The following is a 12913-nucleotide window of genomic DNA, read 5'->3' as shown; positions in this document are numbered from 1 at the left end:
TGCAGTTATTAAATACAAAGGCTCACATTTTTTCAGCCTGCACTGTGAATAATTAAACAATATGTTCAATAAAGACATGAAAAGAACAATTGTGTGTTATTAGTTTAGGCAGATTGTATTTATTATTGTGACTTAGATAAAGTTCAGACCACATTTTTAGAGTAATTAATGCAGAAAACCAGGTAATTGTAAAGGGTTCACAAACTTTCTCTTGCAACCATATACAAGGAAGGTAGAGGTGGGACATTCCTTATTTATTTGTCATCTGTATTAATGATCTGGATGAGAATATCATTGGCATGGTTAGCAAGTTTGCAGTTGACACCAAAATTGGCAGTATAGTGGACTGGTCGGCTAGGATTACAATAGGATCTTGATAAAGTGTGCCGTGGAATGACAATTTCAGATAAATAAGGTGTTGCATTTTTGAAAGACGTACCACAACAGGTCTTGCACAGTGCATGGTAGGATCCTGTGGAGTGTTACAGAACAGAGAGCTGAGGGTCCAGATACATTGTAAGTGGTGACACCGGGCATTGAAAACATTTGGCACGCTTGCCTTCGTTATGCAAGGCATTATGTACAGGTGCTGGAACAGCATGTTACAGCTGTACAAGACATTGGTGGGACCAGATTTGGAGTACTGTGTGTTGTTCTGGTCCTCCTTTTGTTGGAAGGATGTCACTAAACTGGAAAGGCTGCAAAAAAAATTTACAAAGATGTTATTGAGACTGGAGGGTTTGAGGAAAGGTTAGATAGATTGAGACTTCTTTCCCTCTAGAGTATAGGAGGCTGAAGGGTGACTTTACCATAAGGGGCAGAGGTGAGGTGGACGGCCATGGCTTTTCCCCCAGAGTTGAGGGATCAAAACTTAGAGGGTGTTGGTTGAAAGTAAGAGGAGAACTTAAAAGTTCCCAGAGGAGCAACTGGGGGTGTGTGGAACAAAGTGGCAGAGAAAGATACAATTATGACATTCAAAAGAGATTTGGATAAGTACATGGATCAGTAATGTTGAAGGGGATTCAGGCTAAATACAGGCAAATAAGAATTAGCTCAGATAGGCATTTTGGTCACCACAGACGAGTTGGGCCAAAAAGCCTGTTTTCTGCAATATATGTCTCTATCTGCCCGTCGCCCCTCGTAACCTGCTGTTTGCTAGCTCTTACCTCACCCCTATATACAATCTTCCCTTTGTCTTGTAGTCCAAGCAGGAAGGATCTGAGCCTGAAATATTGACTGTCCATTTCTTTCCCTCCATAAATGCTGCCTGACCTGCTGAGTTCCTCCAGGTTTGTTTTATTTATGCAGCAGACTCCAGTATCTGTAGACTCATGAACACTGCCCCACCTTATTTTCTGTCAATGATGTTGGATAAGCAGTCCATTAAATAATTATAAAAACACTGATTCATAAGCATCTGACCATATAGATCTTATGATCTCTGTAAATGATGCTAATAAGAGGAGGGTTGGCTATGAGGTGGTTTTAAAAAAAAGGTGGGGAGGAGTAACTTGCCAGGTGCTAAAGAATGATAATATGGTTCTGACAGTATTCACAAAATACCTCTACTCCCCATCCATACCATGTTCTTAAGCTTATTGCACTCTTCATGTCCTTCTCAACACAAGTTTCAGATACGAAAAAACATTTTCTGTATCTTCCCTCTTTAAAAAATTCTCCAGTGGATTTCTGAAAAGGCTTTAAATAGGTTCTACTTCAGAACAAGATACCAATTCTATTGGTCACTCTGTTTTACAGTTAGAGGACACTTCAGATGAAGCATTTGCTTTACGACATAAAAAGCACGAACTAAAGGAGCAAGCGAGGTGGCTGTTGTGGGAACAAAGCAGATGTCATCGAAGGGGCAACAGGCAGGTGTACTGATCCATTAAATGTGCCTCTCTCTCCCATCTTACAATATTGTGGAACAAATGTTTTTGGAAAGTGAGAATTAAATCAAGTCGTGTTTAGTGCTGCTCTGAATTGTTGGTAATATAAAAGAAATGTACATCTTTTTTGTTCACTGTATTTCCTTAGACTGTACAGTCAGCCCTCCTTATCCACGGGGGATTGGTTCCGGGACCTCCCGCGGATACCAAAAAATGCTGATGCTCAAGTTCCTGATTTAACCTGTGTCAGTGTGGTGGTCTTTAGGACCCGGCGGAACCCTGGACTTTATTTAACCTGTGTCAGTGCAGTGGTCTTTAGGAGCAGGCGCAGCTCTGATGTTTCTGTTCACGAAAATAATCACGATCACGATTGAAAATAAGGTGGAAGTAATAAAGCGATCAGAAAAAGGTGAAATGCCATCAGTCATTGGAAAAACGTTAGGCTACAGTCGGTCAACGATCAGAACAATTTTAATGGAGCACGTAAAAGGCCCTGCCCCGGTGAAAGCTGCAATTATTACTAAGCAATGCAGTGGTTTAATTATTGAAATACATATGTTTCTTAAGTGTTTTATATGCATAGAAAGGTAAAATACTATATACTAAGAAAAACATTTTACTAACTGATGCTAAATAATACCGGATGTACCTGTTCAGACTTCAAATCCGACGTATAAGACAAACTCAGGAACAGAACTCATTCATAACCCAGGGCCAACCTGTACTTTTAAATCATCTCTAGATTACTTATAATACCTAATACAATGTAAATGCTATGTAAATAGTTGTTATACTGTATTGTTTAGGGAATAATGACAAGAAAAAATAGTCTGTATATGCTCAAACAATGAGTGCTGGAGAGAGAACTTCTGGGTTTTCCCGATCTGCGGTTGGTTGAATCTGCGGATAAGGAGGGCCAACTGTAGTCATTGATCTGCCACAAGTTTATACTTAGCACAATCATACTGTGAGTTTTCTTCATAAACTTTCACTATATTGTGGTTGCCTAAGTTTGCTATTCCAATCAGTTGGCCGCTTCTGTGCAAGCTACACAAAATGCCAGTGCGGTTTTGGTGTACAGATCCATATTTATACATTTAGTTTTGAATGATTGTAGATTACAAAATATGATTATCTGGAAATCTGAATACCTTATGTCATTGTAAAAATGATACAAGCTCCTGTGGTTTAGTATCCAGCTAGCTTACATTATTTAGGTGCACTCCATAGTCACTTCAAATTATAATGTAATTTCTTCTTCACAAAGGGGGAAACTTATCTCAAATGAGGTGATCTGCAGTCATTCAATCTCTGATTTAAAGCAATAAATGCATAGGATGTAGCGTGTGCTGGAAGCCACAAGACTTCAAATTTTGAAATTCTCTATCATTTTTTTTTGTTAGCAGTTCAGCTTTTTACCTCAGTGTTTCCCTTTAGGTTATCATCATTCACAAAGAATAATGAGGAGCATCTGAATCCTCATCTTTCACCTTCAGAAACTGAAAAACCTCACAGTTCCATTAATTGCTTTTCTGAACTGGCACAAAATGAAGAGATTCAGGAGTTACTCGTGGAGAGGGAACCTAGTATAAAGGTAAGGAAAGTAATTGCGTGTGCATTTGCTTGTAGAAAATGTTACTCCTTTAGTGCACTAATGTAATGCTTTTATTGTATATCTGTGCTGTGTAGCTAGTTCACGTTTTGAACTGGTGTGCGGGTAATATACAAGGTTGACTAAACAAGCCATGGCAAATTCACAATTTACTTCAATTGTACTTTGAAAGCATTAAAATTATAGGCAGTACGTACAGCACAAGGATGCAGCCCTGTAGGCCAAAAGTTAATGGTCCACACAAGTGTCCAGCCACTAGGCAATTCAGATCCAGCCAATTGGGATCAAGCATTAAGCCCAGCCCACATCTTGCTTACTTGAGAAGGGTATATTAGGAAGTGTTTCTAGGGGGACTTGTCATCTGACTAATTTGTGCCTCAGGAAGCCTGTCTGGTTTACCGTTGAAACTTTGTAAGTATGTGACTGTTAAGGCCGAAGGATAGTATGGATGATTTGGTAATCAGTCACAAAACTTCCATAGCCAGCCACCTTGGTCAAGACAGTCTCTTTCTCCTTTGTAATTCAGCTTCCTTTTCAATATCTGCACTATTCTCCAGCAGTGACCACAAGGCACAAATGCAGAATTACACCATTTGGCCTATCAAGTCTGCTACACCATTTGATCATGGTGGATTTATTCTCCCTCTCAACCCCAATACCCTGCCTTCTTTCTGTACTCTGATGTCCTTCCTGTTCAAGAACCTATTAGTCTACTCTATATACCCAATAATTTGGCCTCCACAGCCTTCTGTGGCAATGAATTCCACTGATTCACTACGCTCTGGCCAAAGAAATTCCTCCTTAAAGGGATATCCTTCCATTCTGAAGCATATAGGAAACATCTTCTCCACAGACCCCTTGGTTAATGGCAGAAGTATAAATCCTTGGTGATGATTACTGCTTTCCTTTGACAGCAACTCAATACATAAAAGCAGGCAGATATAGTAAAGAGGTTCGGTTGTTCAGACCCTCAGAATGAAGATGAAATCTGTGACTTGGTGCCAGACTGTGCGGTTTGAGTATTTCAGAAATTGCCGATCTGAGATTTTCATGCACAACAGGCTCTAGATCAAGAGTTCACAACCTTTTTTATTCTTTGGACCACAGGTTGAGTTACCCTCCTCTACAATTATAGAGGATGGTTTAAAAAAAAGATACAACCAGTGAGCAAAAACCTCACATGCGAGATCAGAGAAAAACGGCTAGACTAATTCAAACTGACAGGAAGGTGACAATCTCAAATAACCACGTGTTTAAACAATGATATGCAGAAGAGCACACTGTGCTCCATTCCTGTACTCTAATGAAGTGGCTACTGACTGTATATATATATATATATATTCTGTGATATTTCAGCAGCACCAGTCAAATATGGAAATCAGATAAATTTGCCTGTTTTTGCTTTACTTTATTGCAGGTTGTTCTACCATGGAATTCTCGTACATTCCCTCTGTGTGAGGAAGAAATGAAACACTTAAACCATTCAGAGGAAGGGTCTGCAGTTGAGAAAGGTGCTTCAAGACCTCTCACCAGATTATACTCAGCAGTCAGTGAAAATGGCCAGGCAGCTTCAGAGCAAGTGCCATCTTCTGGAGAAGAACAGTGTAAACTCTCAGCCTGGGGACAGAACATTGCAAAGCAGTAGTGCCAATGAATCTGGGGTTGTTTAGAAACAAGCTTAAAGAATTATCATCAGGTGACTTTACAATAATTTTACATTTTCTTTTTGAATATCTTCATAGTTCTAGCCAAATCTTCGTCAGTATTGTGATGCAGGTTGCCTGAGAAGTTGTAGCAGGAATAAAGAAAACCTCAGAATCAATACCAAAGTCAAGATCCTGATCTTTATCTCTTCTGGGGATGAAAGTAAGATTCTACGTTTCATTCCTGTCTGAATTAAGTGTGCAAAACCATACTAAGACGTGGCTCCTGTCTGCTCAGTGTATCCTGCTTTGTGTGGATGTTAGTAAAAGCAGAATTCTATCTCTATTTTCAGAATGAATAGAAACAAAGACCTGTTTTTTAAAACAAAACTATGAAAATACTATCAAAGTTGAAAACCATTTTGTGATACTAAAATATGCATAAACCTAGTGCCCCAGTTTGCTTTAGAGCTCCAAATTCTCTAAATGCTTCAATGGAGAAAAAGGGTCAAGTTACTTTTTAATATACTACAAACCCAGCATTGTAATATCAGACTGTTATGTAGTTTATTAGTTGGCACAACTTAAGGTTTCTAATTTGTTGGTGTTATTTAAAAACCATGGATTTGTTGAACATTCAGTTAAAATCAGTTGTGTAAGTAGCACACATTGAGAAATTCAGAGCCTGCAGACAATCCTCCTGCACGAACGTAATCCCCAAACTACACATTGGAAAAGATCAGAAAGATTTTTAAATGGATTCTGTAATTACAGAGACCGCATAAATGCCTCCTTCCTACTGATTTCTATCCCTTCCTTTCCTAACCAGTATTGATTCTTGGTGTACTGTTAAAGGACACTGGAAGCCTTCTATCATTTCGACCTTACAGCCATGGGGCAAGCAAATATGTAACAGTAGACTATAATACCAAAAGACATAGGAGCAGAATTAGGCCAAATGGCCCATTAAGTCTTCACCACCCTTCCCATTATGGCTGATTTCCCTTTCAACCCCATTCTTCAGCCTTCTCATAACTTCTGACACCCTTACCAATTCAAGAACCTATCAACCTCCACTTTAAATATATCCAGATGACTTGACTTCCAAAGCCATCTGTGCCAATGAATTCCATAGATTCACCGCTCTAGTCACTGGAGTTTGTATGTTTTCCTTGTGACTGCATGAGTTTCCTCTCACAATCCAAAGATGTACCGGTTGGTAAGTTAATTTGTCATTGTAAATTGTCCTGTGGTCAGGCTAGGATTAAATCGAGGGATTGCTAGTTGGTGTGGCTCAAAGGGCCGATTCCTGGAGCTGCAGCTCCTGGTCCCAGATTCCCTACTATTGGAAACATTCCCACATCCATCTAGAGACTCTAGACTATTCTATTGTTAAAAGAACCTGCTGTATTGGCCTTTCTAACTGAGTGGAATGCGTGACTGATTTATTCGCTTCTTTCATTTTTGTATGTGGAATTAACTGCAGGCTCAAATTGTTAAATAGCATTTCTTTTTAATTATGTCAAATTCAACTAATGCCTTACATGTTATTTCCATCAGGTGTTCATTTGAAGCCATTCACTTCAATAAACCATCCTATGGTATTGACTGACACCTCAAAATCTTTAAGCAAACTGCACAAAGAAGATCAACAGTTGCAGGAGTATCGCAACAAAGCCCTGGAAATTTGCACTTGGGGAATGAACATAGACTGCGTTAACAGACTGCACCCTGATTTTGCAACATTGCTCAATCCATGAGACATTCTATATCCCAAGATCATTTGACCAACAGCTGGCTGAGGTCTTAATAATTTGATCATATGATGTTAAGAATTGTTCTAAAATTGCTCATTTTCTTTTTCACACCCAATTGCCTTTATAAAAAGTAAAATTATTTTAGTAAAATGCTTCTCTTATTGGCCTGACTTGTGCACAAGAGATTTAGATCCTCAGCAGCTGTGCTGCAAATGTGAAAGGCGGTGGGGGGGGGGGTGTGTGTGACTATGGTCAAATAAACAATACCTTGAGCACAACAGGTAGGCCCTGATGTTCAAGGTCAGATCCAGTCAGCGGTTGAAACCTTAACAACAACTACTGTGTACTTGAAGCACATTTTATGTTTACTACTTTACTATAAAAAATCCATTTGTAAGTTAGTTTGGAGTTATATTCCTCGTTACAGATTGAAACTATTGTTGTGCCACTTCATTATTGGAAATGTTACTATGTACCATGAGCTTTCATTCATGGCTAACATACAAAGCAGAAATTATTTTCTGTGGCTGGGACTATTGTTTCAAACTGAACCAGCCTTCATACACTGCATATTATTTATGTCCACAATACACTCTGCAAAAAAGAACAATTTAGGGGTGTCTGTTATTTCTACAACATTTTTTTTTAATAGTGGGCACCTTTCTTGAGCAGACCAGAGAGGAAATCAATCACAGATTCCTACTTTCCAACCACCTGATGACAGTAGCATTCAGCTAGGAACATGCTTAAATAGAAGTAAGCAATTCAGGTTGTAACTGGTCTGTACTGCAACCCATACCCCTTGTCCTGCCCCCACTTCACTAAGCACTTAATGACAGGTTTAATTTGGATTGATTTTATTGCAGGAAAAAATCAAGCTTGTCATTCGAAGAATACAAATTGATTAAATGAATCAATTTAGAAACTAAATTATTAAGAAACAATTTTGTAAATTAGAAACATCTAATTGAGCATTCATTTTCACTTCACCCATGGGGCTCAATTTAAAAACTCCACTTTCAGTACTACAACTTTAGCATTTCTGAACTTCATGGGCGTATAAACAAAAAAACTATTTGTCAGCCTTCTTGTCACTGTTGATAGCAGTTCAACTGGTATAACTGTGAATGTATCCCTAAGAAACATTCTTTTTGTTCAGTTACTTTATAAGGAAGCAACATGGTTGAATGCTGATTCATGCCAAATTAACAAATAAAATTTCCATGAGCCAAGGAGGTAACAAATATGAAGCCCCAGCATCACACAGCAGGCTTCTGCATTCTGCCATGAATGTTTTCTTTAAACCTTGCCTGAAAACTAAACCCTTGAATGAATTGTGACACGATGCTACCAGCAAACCAAAAATTGCATCAATATTTAAAGAAAAATTATTTTGTATGCTTCTGCCACAAGACAATGAATACTAACTCACATATTTTACTCTTCAAAATATAATGTGGTGCTAGAGAGACGTTTATTCAAACCAGCAAAAAAACTCAGGGCCAGCCACAGAGTATTAGTAAGTATTGCAAAGTACCAAATGAACAATGATCAAAAGCTGGTCACATTGTGAGAACAGCATTAAAACAAGTAGTTTAAGTTCATACCCTCCACCACAAGCAGCAGGCATTGTGTACTTGCCCTGCTGAGATATCACCTGTCCAGACATCGCTTTTGAATAGCTTCCACGCAAACGTTTCGAAGGAGGTTAATCACTGATCTGGGATCATCACTCTTCATGACAGCGCTGCCAGACACAATCATGTTTGCTCCAGCCTGAAAAATCATTAAAATGTAAGTCAATAAAGCGTTACAGCTCCTTCTTCAAAGCTGTATTCTACAGTTGGTTGAACACCATTAATGGGGGGGGGTATTAACTTAATATAAGCAGCACTGTATCCTAGGAATGAGCACTGATGTGTCATCAGTTCAACAGAATGGAGAGAAATGCAGTTATTTAAAGCATAGCTTTGTTAAGTGCAAGTGACTTGCAGGAAAACGAGCAGGATATCCTAGAATGCTGAGCTGATGAAGTACCTTTGAAGTTTTGCCACTTTTTTTAAAGGAGGAAATTTTGCAGTTGTTTACAGCAAAGTCCCATACAGCAACAAAATATGCGCTCTCCACCTTTTCTAGTGAGGAAGAAACTTGATTAGCATAGATTAATTTGACTCTGATATAATGCAATTAAATCTTTTTACACCCACTGAGGGATTGGTTAATTTTGTTTAACATCTCACCCATTTTTGACTAATGTTTTAAATAAAATCAGCCAATCATGAATTGAAAAGTCATAAAATGTTGCACCAAAGGAGTTCAGAGTCAGTGTTGGGCACAGCTCTCTGATATAGCTATGTGGAAAGGCACTATGAGTAAGCAGAAAACCATAAAGGTTAATCAGTTCTTGCTAAATGCACAAATGGCTCATCTTGGCCAACTCAAGTTCAGGAAACAAACATCCATCAGCCAAATACAACCCTATCATTTTGGGGCAGCTAATGCAGGCTGGAGCATCAGTAAAAATAATGATTATATCTGCAGTAAGTGCTGTCATCTTGAGGAACTTCATTTTGGAGTTAGTGAGCTAGAGTTTGTTACTGCACATATCAAAGGAGGGAAAATTACCTGGATGTTATTTCAGGAGAGAGTCATGCACCTTAGATCAGAGACAAATGATCTGAAGAAGAGGCAGGGAGAGGAATCCAGAGGATCAGGTGGGCTGTTTTCAGGCAAAGGTGTACTTGGAAAGTGGAAGGCTTCAAAAGCAAAATTTTGAGAGTACAAAGCTTGTATGTGCCTGTCAAATAAAAGGTAAAGGTAACAGGTTTAGGGAACCTTGGTTTTCAAAAGATAATGAGGCCCTGGTTAAGAAAAGGAGGAGTTCCTATCGGCAGGTAGGAACAAATGAGCTGCATATGGGGTGTAAGAAATGCAAGGGAGCAATTAAAGAATTTAGGAAGACTAAGACACGAGGTTGTCTTAGCAGACAAGGTGAAGGAAAACTCTCATGGATTCTACCAGCAGATTAAGAGCAAAAGGATTGCAAGGGACAAAATTGGTCTTCTGGAAGATCAGAATGGTAATCCATGCATAAAGCCAAAAGAGATGGAGGAGATCTTAAATGAATTTTTTGCATCTGTATTTACTCAGGAAAAGGACAAAGTATATAGTAGTGAGGCAAAGCAACATAAACTTCATGAACCCTACACAGATTACAAGAGGAAGAGGTATTTTGCCATCTTGAGGCAAATTAGGGTGGATAAGTGTCCAGGGCCTGATAATGTGTTCCCTCAGCCCCTGTGGGAGGCAAGAGCAGAAATTGCAGGGGCCATAGCAGAGATGTTTAAATTATCCTTAGTGATAGGTGAGTTACTGAAAGATAGCCACTGTTGTGCTGTTTGAGAAAGGCTCCAAAAAAAAAATAGGTGGGGAAATATTCTAAGAAACCTATGAGTACTTGGACTGATTACGGATGTCATAGTGGGTGGTAGGTTATGTCTAACCAATTTTATAGAGTTTTGAGGAAGTTAACAGGAAAGGTGATGAAAGCAAGGTAATGGATGTTGTCTACCAAGGACTTTAAACAAGGCATTTGAGAAGGTCTGGCGTGGGAGACTGGTCGTGAAGATTCAGTCGCTTGGCATTCAACATGAGGTAGTAAACCGGATTAAACATTGACTGTGGGAGAAGTCAGAGTGTGGTGGTAGAGGGTTGTCTCTCTGACTGAAGTGCCACAAGGGGATCAATGCTAGGTCCACTGTTTATCATCCAGATTGTTGATATAAATGACAATGTGGATAACTGGATCAGAAAATTCGTGCAAGACACAAAGACTGGGGATATAGTAGACAGCACGTAAGACTATAATGGTCTATCATGCCTTACTGAAATCCATATACACTACATTCACTGCTCTTCCTTCAATGTGTTTTGTTATTTTCACAGAAGATTCAATCAGGCTCGTAAGGCACGATCTGCCCTCGACAAAGCCATGCTGACCATCCCTAATCAGATTATATCTCGCCAACTGCTCATAAATCTTGCCTCTCAGGATATTCTCCAACAACTTGCCCACCAATGAAGTCAGACTCACTGGTCTATAGTTTCCTAGGTTGTCACTATCCCCTTTCTTGAACAAAATTTGCAAACCTCCATTCCTCTGGTACTTCTCCTGTCCCTATTGATGACACAAAGATCATCACAAGAGACTCAGCAATCTCCTCCTTCGCTTCCCACAGTAGCCTGGGTATATCTCATCTGGTCCTGGTGACTTAAACTTTATGGTTTTCAAAAGCTCCAGCACATCCTCTTTTGTAATGTCCATATGCTCAAGCATTTCAGTCTGCTGTAAGTCATCCCAACAACTGCCAAGGTCTTTTTCCCTGGTGAATACTGAAGCAAAGTACCAATCAAGTACCTCTGGTACCTCCTCCAATTCCATGCACACCTTTCTACTATCGCATCTGATTGGTCCTATTCCCACACAGCTCATCCTCCTTGCTCTTCACATACTCGTAGAATGTCTTAAGGTTTTCCTTAATCCTACTCTGCAAGGCCTTCTCATGGCCCCTTCTGGCTCTCCTAATTCCATTCTTAAGCTCCTTTCTAGCAACCTCGTAATTTTCTAAAGTTTAACAGTAGTTTCTTGAACCTTTTGTAAGCTTTTCTTCTTAATTAGATTTTCCACATCCTTTGTGCACCAAGGTTCTTTAACCCTAGCATTCTTTCCCTGCAACCATGGAACATTCCTATGCAGAACTCCATTTACCACATTTCCCTGAGCACATCTGCTCCCAATTTATGCTCCCAAGTTCCTACCTAATAGCAACATATTTCCTCATACCCCAATTAAATGCATTACCAAATTGTCTGCCCCTATCCCTCTCCAGCACTATGATAGAGAAACAGTTGTGATCACTACATCCAAAATGCTCTCCCACCGAGATCTGACAACTGATCAGGTTCATTTCCCAATACCAGATCAAGTACAGCCTCTCCTTTAGTTGGCTTATCTACATATTGTGCCAGGAAATTTTCCTGAACACACCTAACAAATTCCACCCCATCTAAACCCTTTGCACTAAGGAGATGCCAAGCAATATTAGGAAAGTTAAAATCTCCCATCACAACAACCTTATTATTATAGCACCCATTCCAGAATCTGCCTATCTGCTTCTTGATATCCCTGTTATTATTGGGGGTCTAATAAAAAAACACCCAGTAGTTATTGCCCCTTTCCTGTTTCTGACTTCCACCCACACCGACTCAATAGACCATCTCTCACTTACTTCCTCCTTTTCTGCAGCCATGACACTATCCCTAATTAGCAATGCCATACCCCCACCTCTTTTGTCTCCGTCTCCGTTCTTTTTAAAACATCGACAGTCTGGTACATTCAGCAGCCATTCCTGCTCCTGAGACATCCAAGTCTCTGTAATGGCCACATCATAGTTCCATGGACTGATTCATGTTCTAAGTTCATCCGCCTTGTTTACGATACTCCTTGCAATAAAATAGACACATCTCAAACCATCAGGCTGAGTGCATCTTTGCTCTAACATCTGCCTATCCTTCCTCACAAGCTCCCTAAAAGCTGTCTGTACTTGTGCACCAACCTCCCCATCCTCTGCCTCTTCACTTCGGTTCCCACCCCTCTGCAAATCTAATTAAAACCCTCCCCGACAGCATTAGTCAACCTCCCAGCCAGGATATTGGTCCCCTTTGGATTCAAGTGCAATCTGTCCTTTTTGTACAGGTCACACCTGCCCCAGAAGAGGTTGCCAATGATCCAAAAATCTGAATCCCTGCCCCCTGCTCCAATCCTTCAGCCACACATTTACCCTCCACCTCACTCTATACCTATACTCAATGTCACGTGGCAAAGGCAGCAATCTTGAGATTACTCTTTGAGGTCTTGTTTCTCAACTTCCTAACTCACTGTATTCTGCTTTCAGGACCTCCACCCTTTTTCTACCTACGTTGTTGGTACCAATATGTACCATGACCTCTGGC

The 12913-nt window shown here is 39.8% G+C and overlaps 2 protein-coding genes across 7 annotated transcripts in view; one reads left to right on the top strand and one right to left on the bottom strand.

Annotated features, from left to right (window-relative positions):
- The window catches only part of kansl1l (KAT8 regulatory NSL complex subunit 1-like), a 99741-nt gene extending 91529 nt beyond the window's left edge, over positions 1 to 8212 (top strand). For 3 of the 5 annotated variants that reach the window (XM_059967428.1, XM_059967430.1, XM_059967426.1), the window contains exons 13-16: positions 1759 to 1871; positions 3327 to 3483; positions 4919 to 5367; positions 6705 to 8212. In XM_059967428.1, coding sequence (XP_059823411.1) covers positions 1759 to 1871; positions 3327 to 3483; positions 4919 to 5146 — 498 coding nt within the window. In that variant the 3' untranslated portion in view covers positions 5147 to 5367; positions 6705 to 8212. Of the gene's footprint in view, positions 1 to 1758; positions 1945 to 3326; positions 3484 to 4918; positions 5368 to 6704 lie in introns of those variants that run through there. The other 2 variants (XM_059967427.1, XM_059967431.1) reach the window with 2 other exon arrangements.
- rpe (ribulose-5-phosphate-3-epimerase) overlaps positions 1 to 12913 on the bottom strand; it is an 89677-nt gene that overhangs the window by 48861 nt on the left and 27903 nt on the right. The window contains exon 6 of one of the 2 annotated variants that reach the window (XM_059967434.1): positions 8509 to 8677. In XM_059967434.1, coding sequence (XP_059823417.1) covers positions 8555 to 8677 — 123 coding nt within the window. In that variant the 3' untranslated portion in view covers positions 8509 to 8554. Of the gene's footprint in view, positions 1 to 8356; positions 8678 to 12913 lie in introns of those variants that run through there. The other variant, XM_059967433.1, reaches the window with a different exon arrangement.

Source organism: Hypanus sabinus, chromosome 4 (genome assembly GCF_030144855.1).
Source record: "Hypanus sabinus isolate sHypSab1 chromosome 4, sHypSab1.hap1, whole genome shotgun sequence".
Lineage (NCBI taxonomy): Eukaryota > Metazoa > Chordata > Chondrichthyes > Myliobatiformes > Dasyatidae > Hypanus > Hypanus sabinus.
The sequence above is the reverse complement of the archived record's forward strand: the minus strand, read 5'-3'. Positions and strand labels throughout refer to the sequence as shown.